Source organism: Lepidochelys kempii, chromosome 8 (genome assembly GCF_965140285.1).
Source record: "Lepidochelys kempii isolate rLepKem1 chromosome 8, rLepKem1.hap1, whole genome shotgun sequence".
Lineage (NCBI taxonomy): Eukaryota > Metazoa > Chordata > Testudines > Cheloniidae > Lepidochelys > Lepidochelys kempii.
Window position 1 is genome coordinate 63,807,566 of NC_136387.1, and position 21,397 is coordinate 63,828,962.

At 39.9% G+C, this 21,397-nt stretch overlaps 1 protein-coding gene across 1 annotated transcript in view; it reads right to left on the bottom strand.

Moving 5' to 3' along the window:
* ASPM (assembly factor for spindle microtubules) overlaps positions 1 to 21,125 on the bottom strand; it is a 37,800-nt gene extending 16,675 nt beyond the window's left edge. Inside the window, exons 1-17 of the mRNA XM_073356735.2 lie at positions 20,761 to 21,125; positions 18,464 to 18,607; positions 16,511 to 17,858; positions 14,465 to 14,554; positions 11,976 to 12,122; positions 11,144 to 11,389; positions 10,898 to 10,965; positions 10,107 to 10,248; positions 9,889 to 10,019; positions 8,908 to 9,083; positions 8,680 to 8,825; positions 8,507 to 8,592; positions 7,038 to 7,253; positions 5,278 to 5,482; positions 5,011 to 5,156; positions 4,781 to 4,909; positions 726 to 920 (exon numbers count right to left, since the gene is read on the bottom strand). Of these exons, the coding sequence (XP_073212836.2) occupies positions 726 to 920; positions 4,781 to 4,909; positions 5,011 to 5,156; positions 5,278 to 5,482; positions 7,038 to 7,253; positions 8,507 to 8,592; positions 8,680 to 8,825; positions 8,908 to 9,083; positions 9,889 to 10,019; positions 10,107 to 10,248; positions 10,898 to 10,965; positions 11,144 to 11,389; positions 11,976 to 12,122; positions 14,465 to 14,554; positions 16,511 to 17,858; positions 18,464 to 18,607; positions 20,761 to 21,063 (3,918 nt within the window). The 5' untranslated portion in view covers positions 21,064 to 21,125. The remainder of the gene's footprint in view (positions 1 to 725; positions 921 to 4,780; positions 4,910 to 5,010; positions 5,157 to 5,277; positions 5,483 to 7,037; positions 7,254 to 8,506; positions 8,593 to 8,679; positions 8,826 to 8,907; positions 9,084 to 9,888; positions 10,020 to 10,106; positions 10,249 to 10,897; positions 10,966 to 11,143; positions 11,390 to 11,975; positions 12,123 to 14,464; positions 14,555 to 16,510; positions 17,859 to 18,463; positions 18,608 to 20,760) is intronic.
* Positions 21,126 to 21,397: the final 272 nt, after the last annotated feature.

Genomic DNA, 21,397 nt, shown 5'->3' on the forward strand with positions numbered 1-21,397 from the left:
GGTGAACCTATTAAAGCAGTTAAGATTACCTTTCAAACGGTTGAGAAATAAACTTTTTTTAAGAAAACTCTGGGACTTTGTGTTAATTCTCAGTTTAAGTAACATTTGGGTTGAAGTCCACAAGTTACTGTTGGGTATTTATTTATATATTCTTATTTATAAGAGTTCTGAATTAAAAGTAACAATAAGGGTTCTCTCATACATATTCAAAGTATGTACCACATCTTAATAGAGAAAATTTCTTATGTATTAGCACAAATCAGGAATGAGGCAGTAGATGACTACTTCTCCCACTAAAAGCAAGCATCCCTGTGGCACCTACAGCAATTGCTTATATAGAGAAGGAAGGAATATTAAGAAATTAATGAATTTTCAGGTTCAGTGCTATTTAGCAGCTGGAAAAGCAGCAGAACAGCACCACATGATCAGAAATTTAGGAACCACTATTTTAAACCCTTTGGTGCACCAATGGGAAACTTTAAAAACAATAGCAAATACCAGCATTATGTCCCATTTGGCACTTTCAAAAGGAATAGTCCAGAGTTCTGGGTAGTTTAGTCTGCAGCTACTGAAGACAGAGAATATACTGCTTTAAGCCTTTGTGATGCCACCAGCAAAACCTCTGACATGGGAATGTGCCTTTTCCTTCAACTTTTAAGTAGAGAAGAAGCTCCTTTTAAAAAGCTTCATTGCTTTCCCCTCCCCCCAGTTAACTTAAATCGTACCTGGATGACTGTAGCTGATTCACTTTTAGTTTCCTCCAATTTTGCCTTTTTTAATTTCAAAGTTTTCCTCTCAGCTAAATATCTTCTCCAGTGTTTCTGAATGAAAATTGCTGCATTAACTTTTTTCTGGATGCGACGGTGAGACAGAAAATTTATTACAGCTGATTGAATAATCCGAGCAGCTTTGTCTTTTTCCTGCAAGGAGTGAATTTCCATTGAAAGTTGTGGGTTTTGTTTTTTTAAACTAAAAAACAAACAGAGTAGATACCCAAAGCTATGCCTCCATCGTTTCTCGGAGATCACAGTAGTGTCAGTTGCAAAAATTTACTCGAATACACATTTCACTGTATCTTAGTTTGAGTAACAATGTTTATTTCTCCCTTAAACACACATTTTCAAATAAGTTTCATGTGCTTTTTCAGCATCAAAACAGGATCCCTCTAATTTTAATACATAAAAGCTAATTAGCAAAACTACTATGTTGATTATAGTTATTTTTAGAGATTTGTCAAAGAGAGAGTTTCCCACTAATAACAAAAGTTGGTTAAAATATATGTAGTGTCATATTTCAATCCTTCCCCCACCCCTTCAGCTTAGATGAGAAGATATGTTATTTCTTCACCTCCTGTTACCGGAAGCAAAAACTTTCCTGAAATAGATCTTAGGGATTTCAGCTGGTAAGTCATTATAGATGGTACATCTTATGTTCTTGCCTTCTTCCCTTGGACAACGTGCCCTCTTTATTCACGGTCTTCAACATTTTTAACTTTAGATATTAGCAGTAGTGCTAGCTTTTAACTTCAATATTAAGGAACTCTTAAACGAAGTTACTCACCTTTTGCAGTAATGATGGTTCTTCAAGATGTGGGTCCATATGTGTGCTCCACTGTAGGTGTGCTTGCATCCCTATGCTGCTAATCAGAACTTTGGTAGCAGTGTCTGCCAGGGCCGCACACGTGCGGTCTCTCCTCGTACTGTACCACAACACTCATCAGCAAGCGCATGCTAACCTCCCTTATTTCCTTCTCTACCACAGAGTCATTGACAAAAACTCTGAAGTGGAGGAGGGTGGGTGGTGTGTGATTTATGCTGGGGTTGGGGACTAAATCATCTCTTTTGTCCCGGTGTACAGATAACCAGTGACTGAAGGGTAGACCTGGAGTCCTTCAGAGCGCGAAGGGAGGTGTCAGTCTTCCCAGAAAAGAGCTTTGTGCCCTCAAAAGGGAAGGTCCTCCTGTGGACTACCCCTCTTTCGGGAATCCTGACAAAATGAAGCTATCATGCTCATTGCATTACCACAGCTGTAGAGATGAACCTAGCTGCCATGCTGGCTGCATCGAGGGCAGAGTGCAGCAATGTTTTTGCCACTAATTGGCCCTCCTGGATAATGGCCTTAAAGGAATTGTAATGTGTCTCTGGCAACTTTTCAATAAAGTCATTCAGTTTTGAGTAATTTATGCAGTTGTATTTCGCCATGAGCGCTTGTAGTTGGCGATACAGAACTGCAAAGTGGCTGAGAAGTACACTTCTCTGCTAAAGGATCAAGATGCTTCCAATCCCTATCATAGCGAGTAGCCTTTGATTGGTGTTATTGGCTGCAAGAGTTGATGGCATCCACCACAATGGAGTTGGGTGAGGAGTGAGAAAATAGGAATTCAGATTCCTGGGCTGAGACATAATATTTTTGTGTCTGCTCACTTGCAAGTTGGCACCACTGATGCCAGAGTTTGCCACAAGATGTTTGCCGGGACTAAAATGGCCTAATTAATTGAGAGGGCAATTTTTGAGGAGGATGAAGAGTGGAGGATGTCAAAGAGCTGATGGTGGGTGCCCTTGACTTCCTCCAATTGTATCTTGAGGGTGTTTGCCAGCTCCTGGAAAACACGAAAGTCATCTGCCAAAGATGGTGTGGGAGGCATGACGGCTTCGCCTGGAGACTAGAATATGCACCTAGGTGTCACTTCCTCCTTGGTACCAGCTTCCTGTTCCTCGATCTCTTGAGGCAGTTAAGAAGCCCTAGATGCTGTGGACAAGGGGGTGTTCTAGGAGGTGAGGCTCAAGAGGCATGCTGTTGGTGCACCACACAAGGGCAGCACAAGGAGAGACAGTGCATGAGTGGGCCTAACAGACAGTGCTATCAAAGTTCTCCAATCAGCAGTGTAGGAACGCAAGCACACTTAGTGGAGCACCCATAGTGACACTACTCAAAGAAGAAAAATGTAATGCTATATACATAGTAAAGAAGCATGGTGAAATCCTGCAGCCTTGAATGTACCCCAGCTACCTTTCACTTTTAAGTACCTGAATTAAAGTTTGAAGTGGGCAACAAGTTGTTTGGCAATTTGTATAGTCTTGTATATTTCAGAATGAACATATAATTTAGCATAATTCCCTGTAGAAAGTCAGAAATGGAACACCAACATAGTTGAAAATTGCAGTTGAAATGCTTTGGTCAAGTTGCGTGTCAAATCCTATACATTGCACAGCGGCAAAAGACCTAGCTCAAACGTGTTATTCTTTTCATCTTATTTTAAATTGCAAAGAAGTAAAATTAATAAGTGTGGAGTTCTTCATAAAGTTCAGTAAAGCCACTTCAGCCTTGACTTGGGAAAAGGACTGAAATACTCTTATTAATATTAAATGTAACACTGGCAGAGCACTAGTCTTTACATTGACTACTTCTCATTCTGAAGAGAATGAAAAGATGCATTTTGCTTTAAATCAAGATTGTGTCACCTTCTTAGTAACATATGAAGTCCTCAAAAAGTAGTTACAAATGCTACTCTCTGAAGACTATCCATTCACAACTTGGTTGATTTTGTATCCCACACTGTACCACAAACCAAGAGTGATTATTACAGTAAAAGCTTTTTTATCTGGCATGGGGCGTGCCGGTAAGTGAAAAATGCCAGTTAACTAAACATTGGATGCGGTGGGGCGTTTGCAGGGTGCAGGCTCTCGGCAGCACTTACCTCAGGCAGCTCCCCGCAACCGGCTACCTGTCCTTGCTACTCTTAGGCAGAGGCGCGGCAGGCGGCTGTGCGCTGCCCCTGCCCCGCGCACTGCCTTCGCAGCTCCCATTGGCTGGGAACCACGGCCAATGGGATCTGGGGGAGGGGTAGTGCTTGCGTGGCCATTCTTCTGCTTAGGACAGGGGTGGGCAAACTTTTTGGGCCGAGGGCCACATCTGGGTGGGGAAACTGTATGCAGGGCCGGGGCAGAGGGTCGAGGTGTGAGAGGGGGTGCGGTGTGCAGGAATGGGCTCAGGGCAAGAGATTGGGGCAGAGGAGGGGTGCAGACTGCCAGAGAGGGCTCAGGGCAGGGATTTGGGGTGCAGGAGGGGTGTGAGGTGCAGGCAGGGGGTTCAAGGCAGGGAGTTGGGGAGCGGGGTGAAGGAGGGGTTCGGGCTCCAGCCTCACTTAGCTAAAGAGGCTCCAGGGTGGCAGAGGTGCGCACTGGGGCCAGGGCAGGCTCCCTTCCTGCATGCCCTGGCTCCACGCCACACTGGGAAGTGGCCGGAGCCATGTCCCTGCGCAGCCCCTGGGGGAGAAGGGGGACACAGGGCTTCGCGCACTGCCCTTGCCAGGCCTCCAGGTACCTCCCCCAAAGCTCCCATTGGCCATGGTTCCCCGTTCCCAGCCAATGGGAGCTGCCGGGGCAGTGCCTGGAGGCAAGGGCAACGCATAGAGCCCTCCGCCCCTCAGCCCGGGCTGCAGGGATGTGGTGCCGGCCGCTTCCGAGAATGGCGCAGGGCCTGCAGCCCACAGGGGGCAATCCCGTGGGCCAGATCCAAAGCCCTAAGGGGCCAGATCCGGCCCATGGGCCGTAGTGTGCCCACCCCTGGCCTAGGAGCAGCAGGGACATGTTGCCACTTCTGGGGAGCCACACGAAGCCATGTAGGGAGTCTGCTGGCCCCACGCCAACCAGACTATAAACTGGACTTTCTATGAATATTAGAAATGCTGGTTTAGAGAGCTTTCTGGTTGGTACAGGGCCGGACAACACAGCTTTTACTGTACTACTTCACAAAAGAATAAAGTCCTTGATAAAAATACCTGGTGGAGTTTCAGCTCTGCTTTCAGTCTGTATTTCCTCCAAACTGACTGAATTAGCCGAGCAGCTCGAGTCTCTTTTCGAAGATCTAGAAGCCGTGAACACAGAAATGACAGATAGGTGATAACAACCTAAAGAAATATACATAAAAAAAACACCATGGTAAGTTAGGACTGTCCAGTTTATATGAAATTATATAAAATAAAATAAAAAAAAAAACCACCTCTCTCACCTTCTCATCAGGAATTGTATTTGACATATCTGAATGATGAATCATAGCTGGTATTCCACCCAGGTCAGAAACTGCAGTATTAATCAACTGGAAATTTCTCTTTTCATTGTCCAGAAGTTCCTTATAGACGACTGAGGTAGTTATAGCTTTATAACAGAAGGAAAAATATAATCATGTTTGTCAGTCAGATTAAGGGTTTTATTTATTTATTTTTTAAAAAACATGCAGTCTGCTTCAAAAAACACCTTATATTAAAGAATGACTCACTTTGGTCAAATGTTCCAGCCAACATATTTAGAGATGTATCAGATTCAGAGGAAGAATTTAGTGCTACTGTACCAGTTTTTGTACATTCTACTGTTTGAGTGGTACGTTGGGATATAGCTTCCAAAGGCACATAACACGGATGATAGTGGTGAATCAAATAGCACAATACTCTGCCATCTGAGAAAGATACTGTGAAGTTTTCCACCTGGTTTTAAAAAAAAAAAAAACAAAAAAAAAAACCCTTGAAATTTTTCACACGCATGAATTAGTACAAGTTTAAAATAGGTCTCATTTGTCATAATATATCTGTAACTGGATAGGAATGTGGCTATGCACATTTCTTTTAATATATACAAAGGAAAATTAAATATATGAAATTCAAGTTATCTGAGAGTAATGCTCATTTGCCGAGTCCATGCTGTGGCTCTCCATTCCTGAAAGTCAGAAATATAAAGGGATGTCTACCCAAAGTAAAAGTGCACCTCATAGAACAACAGTAGCTAAAGAAACCAGACCTGGAGAATTCTATGGAAGGATCCTAGAAAGGACCTTCTACAGCATAGTATGTTACTAATGTTTTAATCTACTGTCAAAAAATGTGCTAAATATTTTCAGAATAAGATAACACCTGTAGCCCATAAATCTTAAACATACTTAACCAACTGACTACTATCTTGGAAAGCAAGAATATGTAGAGAAGCAGTATATGGAAAGCAAGACAAGCAGAATAGAGAACGGAATACACAAAATGCTATGTAGTTGCTTGTGTGGTACAGTAGCCACCATTTTAGTTCCTTTATTATTATTTATGGGAGTTAAAGAATGGTTTGTGTGAGGGATTGTGACCAGAGGCATTTAAATGAAGACTGATTGTAAGAGACACAATATCAGGGATGACATTCCACATACATAAGTATTAAAGAGAAGTAGGCATGGATGCACTTGAGACAGAGGAAGACACACAAAGTGAAATTCATGAAGTTCAGAGACAAAAGTGGCTTCATTGATTAGGGACTCAGAAATGGCAATGCCTGGGAAATGAATTTGAAGCCTCCTAAGCTTAAAATAATTAAGTTAGATTTTGCTTTCCTAAAGTGTGCCAGCCATTCTGATGAGCAGTAAGTCTCCTTGAACAGGGTTTCACTCCTTGCTCCCTGTCCGTAAGAAACGCCCTACCTCTTGTAAAAATGATATGACTGCTTGGGGAGAGACAAATACTCACAGGACTATCTTTTAATGTTAATCTTAGTACCTGAAGTTCTTGAAGGTTATGAAAAGCTTATATAGTGGAGGAACTACTTTGGACCAAGAGGCTCATTAAAAACCATCTCCTTTCCCGCAGACTAGAATCAGTCACCAATGGGATCCTTCAAGGAAGTCTTTCAAAGAGTTTATTCTGCTTGCTCACTAATAGAGGGAAGATTTCCCTCGATTGGTATGTAGCCAGGCAGGTAGTACAGACATTCACTGTGGGAATTCTCTACTAGGAGAATGTATTAAAAATGATAGAAATGCAAGTGGGCCCATGAAAACACATCCTAGATATCTGACATCCCACCAATGGGATAGTCCAAATAAGACTGATAGAACTTCATCCATTACAATACTTATGACAGATCACTATTAATCAATATATATTTGATAGAACACATTTAGCGTTGAATGACATATAATTATAAACATTTCCCATTACAAGACAATGTATTTGCAGATGTACAAAATCTGGAAATATATACACAAAAAACCCAGGGACTACTTACCTTAATATTGTAAAACCCACAAACAGCATTGACCCAATCCATCAGCAGCTTCACATTTTTGCTGTAACTTTCAGATGAGTAAGTACTGCTGTTTTTTCTCACTTTACTTTGATAAGAGCAGGACACCAGAGTAGCCATTTGTGTCTTAATATTATGTGTATTCTTTAAAAAAGAAATTTCTTCTTCTAACTGCTTCACATTAAGGGAAACATCCACCTTTAATGGAAACAAACAAATCAATTTTTCTGATACATAAAAAGACGTTACAGTGATCTTGTAAACTTGATGTGGTTAAACAGAGAGGGGATGGTTTGGAAGAAAGCATCTTAAGTAAGTGCCAGGGACTGACTGCTCCCACTATTTACTAATATAACAGTTTCCATACTGGATCAAACTAGCTGTTACTCCAATCCAGCATCCTAGATGACAGTGGCCAGTACCAGATGCTTTTAAAATAAACTTAAAGGGAAATTGTCTTCCTACCTGGATCAATGGTTGGTTTATACCCTGAACATGTATTTTTTTTAATCTTACCTAATGCAATTGTGGAAGCGGTCATCCATATAACTAATTAAAGAGACTCTAGATCTACCTCAACATCTTGTTGTTGACTGATGCAAATGAATAAATTCATTTTCTCTGCAATATTCTTCAGCATTCAATTGCTCCTTTGGCTTCCTGATAATTCTGCAGCAGTATTCTCTTTAGGATTCTTGCATCAGGTATTGTATATAATAAAAAAAAAAGTCTCTGGCGACTTGCTTTTCAAATTCCTGCCTAATAGGTTTTACTTTCCATAATGTATACTCCTTCCTATTGGATTCATTTAAGCTGGATATAGATTTTTGAAGAATATTTAGTTGGCTCAAGTAACCTCTTAAACCTTGCCATTAAGCCAAACTCTTCTCCTACTCTCTGCTTCCTTCTTCCATTTAGGGCTATACATACTCCTTGACTCAAATTACACTAATTAGCCTCCATACTAAGTCCAAAGGTGATTATTTCATTCTTCAAGTGTTTGGAAGTGGTACTAAATACATCCATCTATTTGAGCTATTTTTAGTAGCGCTAAGAGAATTCCTCAGCAAGAAGTTAATTTCTGTGGCCAAATTACCTGACCCTTGTTATCACATACTTAACCTTTGTTATAGTATCTGGCACAAGTACAAAAGAAATTCTATGAACAAGTGTACAGAACCTAATTAAAAGGAGTTCTGAATTGTATTACATTTTAGAGCCTAGCTCATCAATGTAGCTAATAGTTGTAAAGCACTTTGAACATACATCACACGATGAGGTCTAACCATGAGAATCCACAAAAGATCATTCTCATGGGTCACCCAGCCAGATCAATCCAGACTTGACAATTTCAGAGACTACAAATTCTTTGTTGCAAGTCATGCATTATCTCCTCTTGTTTGTAATATTTCTTAAAATTCTTTACAACTACACACAACTTTATGCAATACCTGGAAAGCAAAGACAATTTTCCACAGCAGTGCTAAAGTTCGCTCTCTGTGCCTGTCCACAATATCCTTAGACTCAATTGAAGCACCTATAAATCAAATACAACAGCGATTAAAATATGTATTCCTGTTCTTCAAATGCATAGTTTATTCTAGCGCTACTTTTCAATTCTTACCACATTCGTCTTTCAATTGAATTCCCCGCTCTTTAAGAACATGAAGGGCAACATCAACATTATGCATCTTCTGGAGACGACTTATTGCAGGAAGTCTTAGCTTCTTTGAGAGACTCCAGTTTTTTGTGAGAAGTTCCATTGTTCTCCTAACAATAAAGTGTCTTAGTTCATCTTACAGAAGGATTAGACAAATATAGATAGTCATAAAACCATTCTGTATCAACTTACACAAGACGAATACCACACTGCAAGTCTACAGCTAGATTTGTAACAGCAAAGTCAAATTCATCAAGTGGTGTCTGAACATGACTAACAGGTAATCCCAGGAAGCCAAGATGACGGGAAAGGTCACCTTCACCACTCAGGAAGTCTCGTGAAAATGCCAGTAGAACATCTTTACTATTCTAAGGGGAAATAAAATAAACTTAGACCAAATGACCATTTTGATCCCTTCCCCCAAATGCCTTTAGCTTTGTTATTTGTCGTTTAGTACTACGCATAAGATACAAAAATTCAAGTACTTAAATATCTCTTCATGGCATTTAAATTGTGTCCACAATATTCTAACGCTGACACAGATAGCTAACTGGTTTCCTAATGACAGATTTCATAACTTCCCTAGTGTACAACAAAAAATATCAAGCTGCCGTAACATTAGTTAATCATACCTGCTCTGCATCCTAGTTCATGAATAATTTCTCTTTTTATTTATTCATGCATTTAACTCCTTAAACAGTGTTGCAGTCTAATAGACTACATACAATATTTATACCATGACTTCAACTGACTAGAGTAAAAATGGTTTTTAGTTCAACACAAATGAGGCTATTTACTAATCAAACATATAGCATTACAGATAGGACATGCAGCCTAGCTTTCTGGAACAAAGTATTGTAGGACAGCCCCCAGATAAACTTTCAAAATGCAAGAGGATTTAACTTCAGATAAATGATGTGGCAAAGCAGTATTTAGTTTTAGAAAGAAAAGGAAAGCACCTCTACAATACAAGGCTTTTGAGCGCTCCCTATAAATTATATGCACTTCAGAAGTCCTGATGGTAAGTCTTACACAACTAGTGACCTCCTGGAAGATGTGCTGAGTGTGAATAGTACTAAAGTCTTAACATTAAAAAAGCAACTTTATATTATATGCATACAAAGTCATATGTTCAATCAAACATTATTAAAAGAAATGGCTATCATATTTTACCTTGAACTCTGCATCCTTGCAGAAGAGGCAAGGGTCGTGGTCAATGATTCTAGACTGTTTGGCATGATCAAGAAAGCAAACTAACAGCAATAATTTTTTCAGTGTAAATTTAGACAAAGCTTCTTCATGACCTAAAAATATTAAGTTCATAAAGATGTTATTTATTAATGCAAAGTTAAATGCTAAAAATAGTCTATTTTGAAAAAAAAAGTAGTTACCATCCCGATAAAGGTGAGGTACACTGGGGTGTCTGTATTCAGCTGCTATATCGGGGTTCCAAAGTAGGCGACTGAGAATAAATATTGCCAAACCCATAATATCACTATTACTCTCCAAAGCAATCAGTTCTCCATAAATAGCCTAATGAGAAAAAAGGAAACCTTTTTAAAATTTAAAAAAATGCTCACAATTGTATCATTTATTTCTTTAGAATTTCAGTAGGCTATATTCAAAATAAATAGCAATACACTATTTAAGAGTTTCTCACTTGCCCAAATCATTAGTAACCTAGCCCATTTCTTTGAAAACAGATTCATCTGAAAAACAGCAAACAAAGTTTCAATCCTAGTTTTATTCCAGCAGGTATCCCAAATACAATGTCCATCTAAAAAGTTAAAATTTGTATCAATGGGATCTACTGGTTCTTTGATGTCTGGAAAGTGTCCTCTGATTCCATTAGGAGTTCCTAACCAGTCCCAACATAGCTGGCTGCAGTGTAGTGGGAGCGCGCTAGGTGTCAATTTCCTAGCGACTACTGAAAGGTAAAGTTACTTGAGCAACAGCAAAGGAGCATCAGCCCAGTTCCAGGGTATTCCTCACAGAAAGGCACTTTTAAATTGTCCGATGAAATATTCTTTTTTGTAACAAGACAATCATGAATTAAAAAGAAATGTGAAATTGTTCTGTTCTGATAATAAACCAGAGCTGCCTGCCAGCTATAGTTGAACTTGAGATCCACTCTTGGCATAGGCTTTACAAAAATAGAGTATCCATAAGAAGCATTGCTTACTTCCAGACCTATGCGTAGCCACAAAGGGTTGTAAGATAAAAGCCAGTTGAGGACTTTCTGTCTTTCTCCTGCAATGAATGTAAAGTATGGTGAAATGTTAAATTCAGCAAACACTTTTAAACCATATTTCATTGTTACAAAGCCATCTGGTTAAAAGTTTTTCTACTCTACTTGCTACACTTATAATATGACTCAGTGCTATTTTACCAAAAATACTAAATATCAACAACCTTTGTACATTCTTACCAATATCTTTCCAGAGATGCCTGTCTTTCCGAACTAGCAAACGTCTAGTTTCAATCTCAAACTCCAGTCTCTTAATAGCTTTAACCATTGTTTCAGAGGTAAACAAACGGCAAGCTGCACGTCGTAGTTTATTCAACCTGCATCGAGCAGTATAAGCTCTCATGGACATTTCTTCTTTTGTTGGTGCTCTAGGAACACTGGCTTTATGATGATTTTCTGCTCCCAAGATAAGTGCAGCTGCATTTACTAATTGAAAAAAAAAAAAAGAGAATAAAAAAGAAAAATAGGTCTATATATCCGACATAAAGGTAAATTAGCATCTGTTTTATAGGAGTTAGCTATTTTTGCTATCATTTTACTTTTAGTTTAATGCATACTAATACACAGATTCTCAAGACTGTACACTTTCAGTTAAAGAACATGGAAAAAACACAAATATATAAAATTTCAAAATAGCATTCAGAATTTCCTTCAGTGCAACCTCTACTGAAACAGACACACAAACGTTAGCTCTGCAATTATCAAAGTAACTCTGTAGGGATGCAAATTGAACTTCCTTTCATTCCAATCTCAGAACAGAAATTCATGAAGGGGGTGATGGGGGAGGGGAACTAACCACTTCTTAATATAAAAATTACCCTTATTGAAAAGTTAGTTACATACATACAGACAAATTAATGAAAGCTTAATTGATACTAGCTTTTAGCTAGTGGTTTCATTCATCATATATGAGTTCACTTAAAAAAAATTCCTGGAGCAAGTTTTGCTTTATATATTGACATTACAGTGTTTCCATGATTTAGCAAGAGTGCACTGTTTCAAACTACTTTACCTTTTAAACTCTCTGTTTTTACAGTAAAGTCATCAGGTGTAAGTATGAAATTCAGCCACCAGGTAAAGCCTCGCTGCTGCTTTTCCTTCCAGCGCTCATCATAGAACATGTTTTTAGCAGCAAAAGGCATTGGATGCCTAGGAATGACTTAAGGGGGGGTGGAGGGAAGAGAAAGATTATCTAAATAGACAAAGTTCCAAATTAAAATTATTTATGTTTTCTTAAAATATGCAGTTCTTCACTTTAACTTCAATGACTTGCACAAAAATGGAATTATGAGGAAAGTATTTATAGACCACCTGCCACTTTTATTGTGCTTGCTGTTGTCTTCAACTAATAAGTTCTTCAAGACAAGGACTAACAACGAGGAGTCCTTCTGACACCTTGGACATTAACAAATTTATTTGGGCATAAGCTTTCGTGGGCTAAAACCCACTTCATTTGATGCAATGCCAGCAGTGCCACTCTGCCATGTACATTGGACAAAAATTTGTCATCAAGAATTATAACATTCAAAAACCAGTAGGAGAACTCTTCAATCTCCCTGGACACTCAATAACAGACTTAAGTGGCAATTCTTCAACAAAAAAAACTTCAAAAATAGACTCCAAAAAGAAACTGCAGAAGTGGAATTAATTTGCCAACCGGACACTATCAAATTAGGCCTGAATACAGCCTGGGAGTGGATGGGTCACTACAAAAACTAATTTTCCCTTGCTGATGCTCATACACCTTCTTGTCAACTGTTTGAAATGGGCTACCTTTATTACACTGGCCTCATTAGCACTACGAAAGTGATTTTTTTCCCTCCCTTGGTATTCACACTGTCTTGTCAACTGTTGAGAAAAGCCCACTTCCACCTTAATGGAATTGGCTCGTTAGCACTGACCCCCAACCCCCCACACACTTGGTAAGACAACTCCCATCTTTTCACGTGCTGTGTATTTATACCCAACTCTGTATTTTCCACTCCATGCATCTGATGAAGTGGATTTTAGCCCACAAAAGCTTATGCCCAAATAAATTTGCTAGTCTCCAAGGTGCCACAAGGACTCCTCGTTGTTTTTGCTAATACAGACTAACATGACTACCACTCTGAAGACAAGGACAGTTATTGGTATGATAGTTCATGCTATTATCTAGTGCTTTATCAATATTAACAGTAATGTTAAGTAGCCTAGTGCTTTTAAGTATACTGAAAAACCTTTGAAGCATGATTTATTGTCACATTTCTACCTCCATAAATACAGCACCATTTGATTCCACATATCTGCTCCTTGAGTGTATTCAGAATCACAAGTTATTAGTAGAGGTGAACAAATAATTGATTTTTTGGTTTGCTGTTAAAAAAAAGTTTCAAGTTGAACTAAACGTTTCGTTGATCCCAAAACAACACATTTTAGGCATCCAACTTCTTTTTTTTTTACTAAAAGTAAAAAATCTGGGAATAAGGGGCTACATTGTCAACGAGATTTAGGCTAGGTCTACACAAGCAATTGAGCAGCAGGACTTTTGTCGTTCAGAGGTGTTAACCCGCCCCCCTTGAGAGACAAAAGTTTTGCCATGGCAAGCGTCAGTGTGAACAGCGCACTGTTGGCAGAAGTACTCTCCCGTAGACACCGTGAACACCGCTCATTGGGGGTGGAAATATTTTGTCAGCAAAAGTGCTGACAAACAGCAGGTACACTGCCCAACTTTCAGCGACACCAACTGTGTTGCTAAAAGCTGTGTAGTGTAGACAAAAGCTTCGGCACCATTCAGACAGCCCCACCCCTTTTATCTCCCTGTGCAGCAAGGACTTGAACCCAGGTCTCCCATATCCCAGGTATGCGCCCCAACTACTGAGTATGGGAGTATTCTACGTTAAGGAGTATTCTCAATCTCTCCTGCTGAAGCTGTTCCACTTTGCATTACTAATTAAATATTAATTGGGCCAGAAAGTGAGAATGACTCTGCAGCCTGGTGATTAAAATACTCCATTGGGATGTGGGAGAGTCAAATTCCAGTCCCTGCTCCAATTAATATCTTATACAATATGAAACAGTCTAAATAAAAGAGACTGAGAAAGACCCACTCCAAAATGCCCCATAGCCAGGACAATGTCCTGGTATACGGGAGACCTACTCTAGAATGTGGACTTGACCCTTAGTCTCCCGCATCCCAGGACAGCGTCCTAACCACTAAGCTAAAATTTATAAGGAGGGCATCACCACACTACCACCTCCTCCCCACCGTTTTATGGCTCCACCCCCCAAAAAACTTTCATATTATCAAAACAAACTGTTTCATTTTCCTCTTACCAAAACATTTTGATTTTTTGGTTCAGTCATAACTATCTGGCAAAGTCTACATGAACTGGCAAACAGTTTTGGGTCAACGAGAACTACACTTTTAACAAAAACTATTAACCAAAAAATTTTCCCAGTTCAATTCGGACATTCAATTCAAGAAAAATTCTGACTTCATGGATACTGAAAACCTCTGTTTACCTGTTTTTAATGGTTTTATGAAGGTCAGCTGAGACTGTGCCACACCATCAATGGGCTTAGTAGTTTTGATGATAGTTTTAGACAAAGAACCTAAAAATGTTAACAAAATATCAGATGCCAGCAAAAAAACCTATTTATCACTGAAGGTGAGACTACCACTAACAAGCAAGCAAGGTATAGTTAAGGATTATAGCCTTGAGTCCATTCTTTACCAACCCTATCAATTATGGGGAGGAGTATAACATGATAAGAAAGATCATCGCTATAGAAAATTCCTTAAATCTAGCTGGTATAGGTTGACTAGAGGTTTTGTTTTTATCTTTAAATTACCTTCCTTCAGTGTGTTTCAGGAAAAGTCAAAAACAATATTTCAATGTCATCTGTGATGGAGAAACATTAATTCTCTAGATGCTATGTAAGCATAATTATATATAAATCTTCTGGCTAATGAATGTTAAAAGAATGCAGATAAATTGCTTTGCTTGGCAACTGCAAAAAGAGTGGAAGAAAAAAATTGAAGTGTAAGCTGCCAGTTAAAAAACACTACTACAGTCCATGCTTCCTCACCACACTGAGAAAAAAGTATTACCTGTAATTATTCTCAGAAGATGCACATCCTAATGGACTACCACTTTAAAGTCTATTACCAGCACAAGGTATTAATTTCCAAAGTTCAAAATTCTAAGCCACTGGCATCTATCTGGATGGTCTAATGAGTAGGGTCCTAGCCCAGGCCGTGCAAGACCTGAGTGTCCTGAGATTCATGAGACCTCCTGGGTTCAACTCCCTGTTGTGACACAGACTCCCTATGTAATCTTGGGCAAGTCATTTAGTCTCTGGATCAGTTACCCATTATAAAATAGGATTTTACCTTGTGTTCATCACTGGAGGCGGCAAGATATGAATTCATTCTGATCTCCTGTGCTGTTCCACAGCCAGGCACCATTCAGCATTTATATGTGAACACATTGCTCAAGTAGAACAATGTTAGGCCTCAGAGAAGTTAAATTGGGTGTAAGTGTTTCAAAATTACATTTCAATAATGAAATGTAGCTATATTTAGGGCTGGGGCAAACTGTGTACTGTTATCTCGTCACGCTGCCTCTGTGCTGTTATATCGGTATAACCCTATGAAGACAATGGTGAACATACTTGGAAGACAAAGAGATTACAGAGGTATAATAGAACAGATTTCCACCTGCAAGAACCTTTACAGGCAGTTATACAAGGGCAGGAAAACCGCATCCTAACTTTCAGTTCCCACGGTGAGTTTGCACAACTGATAAAACTTGGACTCCTTTTTTAAGAAATGGCATCACAAGGGTCACTTTTCAGAGCAGACGTATATTTTAAGAAAATTATAGTGTTAGCACACCAAAGAGAGTTATACTAATGTGAGACTGCTAAATGAGCCAATTGTAAGATGTAGAGTGAGCAGAGAACCACGTGTAGAAATTGATGGCACCAGAAATGCATTCACACCTATGAGCTATTGTGAATAGTCTTTTAGAGAATACCAGGTGAGACATTTAAGCAAACTTTTTGAAATGCATTAATACCAATTATTTGCATTTTTGGCAGCACATCACACTCCATGCTAGATTTTCCACAGCCCCACCAAAGCTTATCTAGCACTTCCTCTCCCCATCTTAAAATCCCCTTCATCTACCACCTCTACCCACATTTCTTGCCTGTTGAAATAAGCTGCTCAGGACCAGGGCATTGCTCCACAAAGCCACGGGAGACAAATCTAGTACTTCCCCAGCAATGTTGCTAAATATGGCAAGTCTTCTAGCATACTACAAGACTATTTAGTCGATACCAGTTAAGTGGCTTCTGCTAAATGAATGCAGACAGTGTATTCTATAGCCACACTTTATTGCTACCAGACAACTTGAGAAGTTGCTACAGTGTCGTCATACTTGCTGCAGAAAGAGGTACTGAAATGCTGAGAGTTCTAGGGGTCCCCTTACAACATTTTGGCAAAATATGGAGACACTTAAGTTATTTTCCTTTCACTAGAGAACACAAATAAAAAATGCTCACCAGCTTTCTTTCTGTGGTGTAGTTTCTCTCTGCTTATGTGCTTAGAGACCTGTGGTCTTACAGTAGTTTTTATTTTACTGTCAACACAAGATGTAAAGATTCTTTTGGTTTCCGTTTCTTCCACATATTCTGTAGCTGTAGTCTTAGTATCCTCTAAGTATACTTCATTTTTCCTCTTACGACTTCGTAAAGTAGATCCAATGGAACAGGAATGTATTTCATCTTTGTGACATTTGGTTTCACCTGAGATGGGATCTATAACCGGAAGGTTCTGGAGTATTTCTAACTTTGAATGTCTAGGAATTATACTTACATCTTCCCGTATCATATTAAGAGATTTTCTAGATTTTGGCTTAGTTGTCTCCATTCCTTTTCTTTCAGCAGCAGACAACTTATTTTTGATGACAGTAGCAGAAAGCACAGGACGTTTTTTTGGTTGTTCTCTTTGGGAGCAACTGCGAATCTGAAGATCCTCATCACAAAGAGGAAAACAGAAATGATTTTGTTCAGGTTTGGTACAATGAAGTAACTGAGATTTCACTATTGGCGTCTCATTAAGGACATCATTTGGAAACTTATGTTCTACAGATACACTTATGTACTGCATTTTTTCATTTTCTTTCCATTTTGAAGATGACGACTTCTTTGTGATACAAGTCTCCACACTGGAGGATAAAGAGGATGGTGAAACAGATACGTGGACTTGAGACACTGATTCTATAGCTAAGTTGTCTTTTACAAACTGATCGGGTGACAATATGGGAGCAACTTGCTCTGCTACAATTTCTACATTAAGTTGATAACTGTCATTTATAAAAGAATCTGGACTTAAAATTCTCCTTTGACTCAAAGAAGAGTGCAAGGCTGCTGTACATTCCGGAGCACAAACATGTGTATTTGATCTGTGTGCTTGTACTAATCCAGAAGGAGAACTGTGTATACTTGAGGATTTTATTTGCTCATTAGGATTATGAAGTTTCTTGATGTTACATGTGTCTATTTCTTGCAATAATTCATCATTTACCACTGTACCAAGAACTGAGTATGTAGTAGATCTTCTCATTGAAAGAGGTGTGCAAATGGTATCATGCTGTTCTTGCAATACAGGACTGATAGGAGATATAGGCAGTTTGTTTTCTAAAGTGATAAGCGAGTTTGAGGGGGACATGCTACCTCCTACCACATCCAAATTTTCACAGGACTGGAGCGGGCTTCTAACTGTATCTGTTTTTTTGGAAACACGAAATGTTTTGTTTACATTTTTAACATTTGAATGTTTTTGCTTAGCTCTTGTAGAAACTGATCCTTCTGAAGTATTTTTCTTTTTAATAGCATCCCAAAGACTCTTCTGAAAAAGCGCACACACCAAAAAAAAAAAAAAAGTTTAAAGAGTTTCCAAAGTAGTTGCTTTTTTAAAAATATAATACACATATATATTTATGCACACAGATAATGAATTGATAGCTAACACATACAAATACTAAGTTTTTAATTTTGGTGGGTTTTTTTAAGTTATTTTGAATAGATACACATTAAAAAGTAATATGTAGCCACATGCTCTATGCACTTACCATAAACTTTGAAATGCCCACATGAGAAACAACACACCAACATAGCTGAAGCACAGCAACACAATGCAATATAATCCATAATCAAACCAACCAGGAAAATAAGCTAAAGCCACTTTTCTACTCCAATAATTCACCCTTAAGATGTTCTACCATTTTCAAATGGGAAAAGAACAACTTTGAAGTGTTCATCATATTTGGGCTATTTCAGGTCAAAGGAGAGCAAATTCCAAGGTTATTGGGGGCTCCCACTGAGGATACCCAGTCAACAATTCATCCGTGCCTACACAAGTAGAAACAATTGCTACATTGCAAAATTTTGACTCACAAGCAAGAAACAAATAAGACAAAAATAATTAGTGTCAATTAAAAATACATTTCTTACCTTTTTCTTCAGAGGCTGCTCAGCAACACCCAACAACACAGCCTGATGTTTTACAATGCCATTAACAATAAAAGTTACCAGTTCTCGAACTTTTCCTTCTTCTAATGGCATCCATGTTATAGAAATAAAGATTCTTTCTCCAGACTACAAGAGAATGAAGTGTTAAAACAAAAACATTGTAAGGACATGAAAATATTTTTAAGAGAATCGATTATTTAAAAAAGAAGCAGTGAACAAAAGCGTTAGTGTCTGTGAATGCTTTTAAGTAAAGTGCTATATAAATGCTAAATAGCATGGCTTACATTTTCAGCCACTGAATGCATAAATATGGGTTGGTCTTTCACCATTTTTAAAGTTGGGTGCATACATTTACTTATCAGATGAATTTACAGTTATGATGGAGCACAGGTGAGAAAGTGCAAAACAGACAATGAGGTCAGGAGATAGAATGGATATATGAAGAAAGAAAAGGATGTGATTTTCATTGACAGGAAAACCTGCTAAAATTATTTCATTACATTACTAGCTGTTAAAAAGATCAGTACTTCATTCATATTTTGTGGTACATATATTTGAATGCTTGTGAAAAGGGCTATATGAGAGTACTGTAAGCAAGAAGGTGAATTACAGACATGCAAGAATAATATTATTAAATATCCAAAATAATTATCAGAATGTAAGCAAAATTTTAAATAAGCATATTTAGATTTTCTAAGTAATTTTGTTCTCATTTAGCTCAAGTACCCAAGTTCTAAGTTTTGTGTTGATTACAGCAGATAGACCAATAAGGTCATTGAAAAATAATGAAGATAGTGTCCTTCTTACATGCCAGTAGCACAATTTTGGGATGGTGCAGGGGATTAGAATTAATTTGTTGAACAGCTAGAACTCAGGGAAGATTCTTGCCAAACACTAGGTGAGCTACTGTACATTTTGCTGCTCTGCTGACACTAACACCGGTAGAGTGAAAAATGCCAGTATCTGAAGCACTCTGTGCACTTCTAGCATTACCATTTCTGTCGTTTCACTCGGATATTTGAATCAATATAGCAGCAAAACAGGCAGCTGATGATGGAGAAGGAGAGAAACAAGACAGCACTGCAAAAACCAAAGACTGACATTATGTAATGCCTGAAAATCTCACTATACTTTACTGGTCTTTGTAGCAAAAAAAAAAATAAAATAAAATAAAAAACTGACCGTACATCCTTTTTATGCTTCTTTAATATTAGAAAGAGGTTCCATACACAATTAACTCATCTAACACATTTACTTGCACTACTGGTAGTAAATCGTGGCAGCTATCACTTCCTCAGATTCTGTTCCCTATACTAAGTACCGTATAGATAAATATTGCTGTCAGGAAGGTACTTGTCAAAATTAGCTACTTGCTGTTACAAAGATGTACCATATACTCCTGGGGGAATTCTGCACCAAAAAATTAAAGATTCCACACACAATATTTTAAAATTCTGCATATTATATTTGTCAAAATAGCACAATATAATCACACCAGTTTCAATTATTTTTGGTCATTTATTTCAAGATACCTGACAGAAAGTATGTCTGTAACAATACAACAAAAAAGATTCAGGAAATGTTCTTTGACAAATAGATTCCTTACTAGGCATATCAGATAACGTCATAACCTCATCTGTGGTTCTTCCCATTGGGAGTTTGTGTCTAGTAGTGACCAAAACAGCCTTATGATTAAACTGTATGATGTTTTATCTTAAGAGTAGGAACCGCAAAGAACACATACGAGAGATTGAGAAAGACCCACCTCAAAATGCTCCACAGCCAGGACGCTGTTCTGGTATACGGGAGACCTACTCTAGAATGTTTTATCTTAAGAGTAGGAACAACAAAGCATAAGAAATTCTTCAAACACACAAAAGGCGACACATGTCTATCTTACCTAAAGCCTAACCATTCTGAAACAGACAGAGGCTAAGCTTCCTCGAGACACACCTACCCTCTGCAGGGTTGACTGGTCAGTTTCTCCTCCTTAACTATCTGCCCAGCATCTTTGACAGCACAGGGGGTTGAGAGGCCCGGCGCCCCAGGACGCAGATGCCGAGAGGCTGCACGGACAACGCGGGTAACCCGCGGCCCGTTGCTCCCGGAGAAGAGACCCGTCGCCCGGGGAGGGCAGCAGCGGAGCGGGCGGCTCTGCCCAGCCTCCAGCACCGCCCCCACGAGCCCCTCCAGCCAGGGGGGCTGCCCGCAGAGGTCTGGTGAGAGGACGCGGAGCCGCACGGGGCAGCAGCTCAGGCTCTCCCCGGGCCCGGCCCTACCTGGATGAGGAAGCGCCGGCGCTCCAGGCTGAAGCCTGTGGAGGGAGCCGGGAAGCGGTCGACAGCCACATCAGCTTCCTCCGGGTTGGGGTTGTCTACGGCCAGGAGCCGGGTGCAGGAGGCGCCGGGCCGGAGGCTGCCGAAGCTGAGGAAGGGCGGCCGGGAGAAGTGGGTGAGAGTCAGCACGGCGGGGTCCTCCTCCTTCTCCCTATCAGCCCAGCGCCGCCTCCGCCGCCCGGGGCTCTCGGCCGGGCTCAGATCCCAGGCAGCGGCGGCTCCCCTGCACAGCAGCTCTGCAGCCATCGCCGGCTTGTTGCTGCCGGGCCTCAGCGCGGCCCAGTCCCCGCGCAGCCAGAAGACCCGCACGAGCCAGACGGATAAACAGGCAGCGCGGTACTAACCGACCCGGCCAACCATTCAAACCCAGCGCCACCGCCAATCCCCAAGCGCCCCCACGGCCCGCCAATCCCCACACAGCCCTGGCCCAACCCGCCCACCAACCAGCGGCGCAGCGTTTCTTTCCGGCCACCAATCGCCATACAGTGCCCGCCCTCTAGCCTCTCCGCCAATCACAACGCGGCGTTTTATTTAAATATCAGCTCAGAGTTAGTTGGTTGGAGGTGAGTTCCCCAGAGTA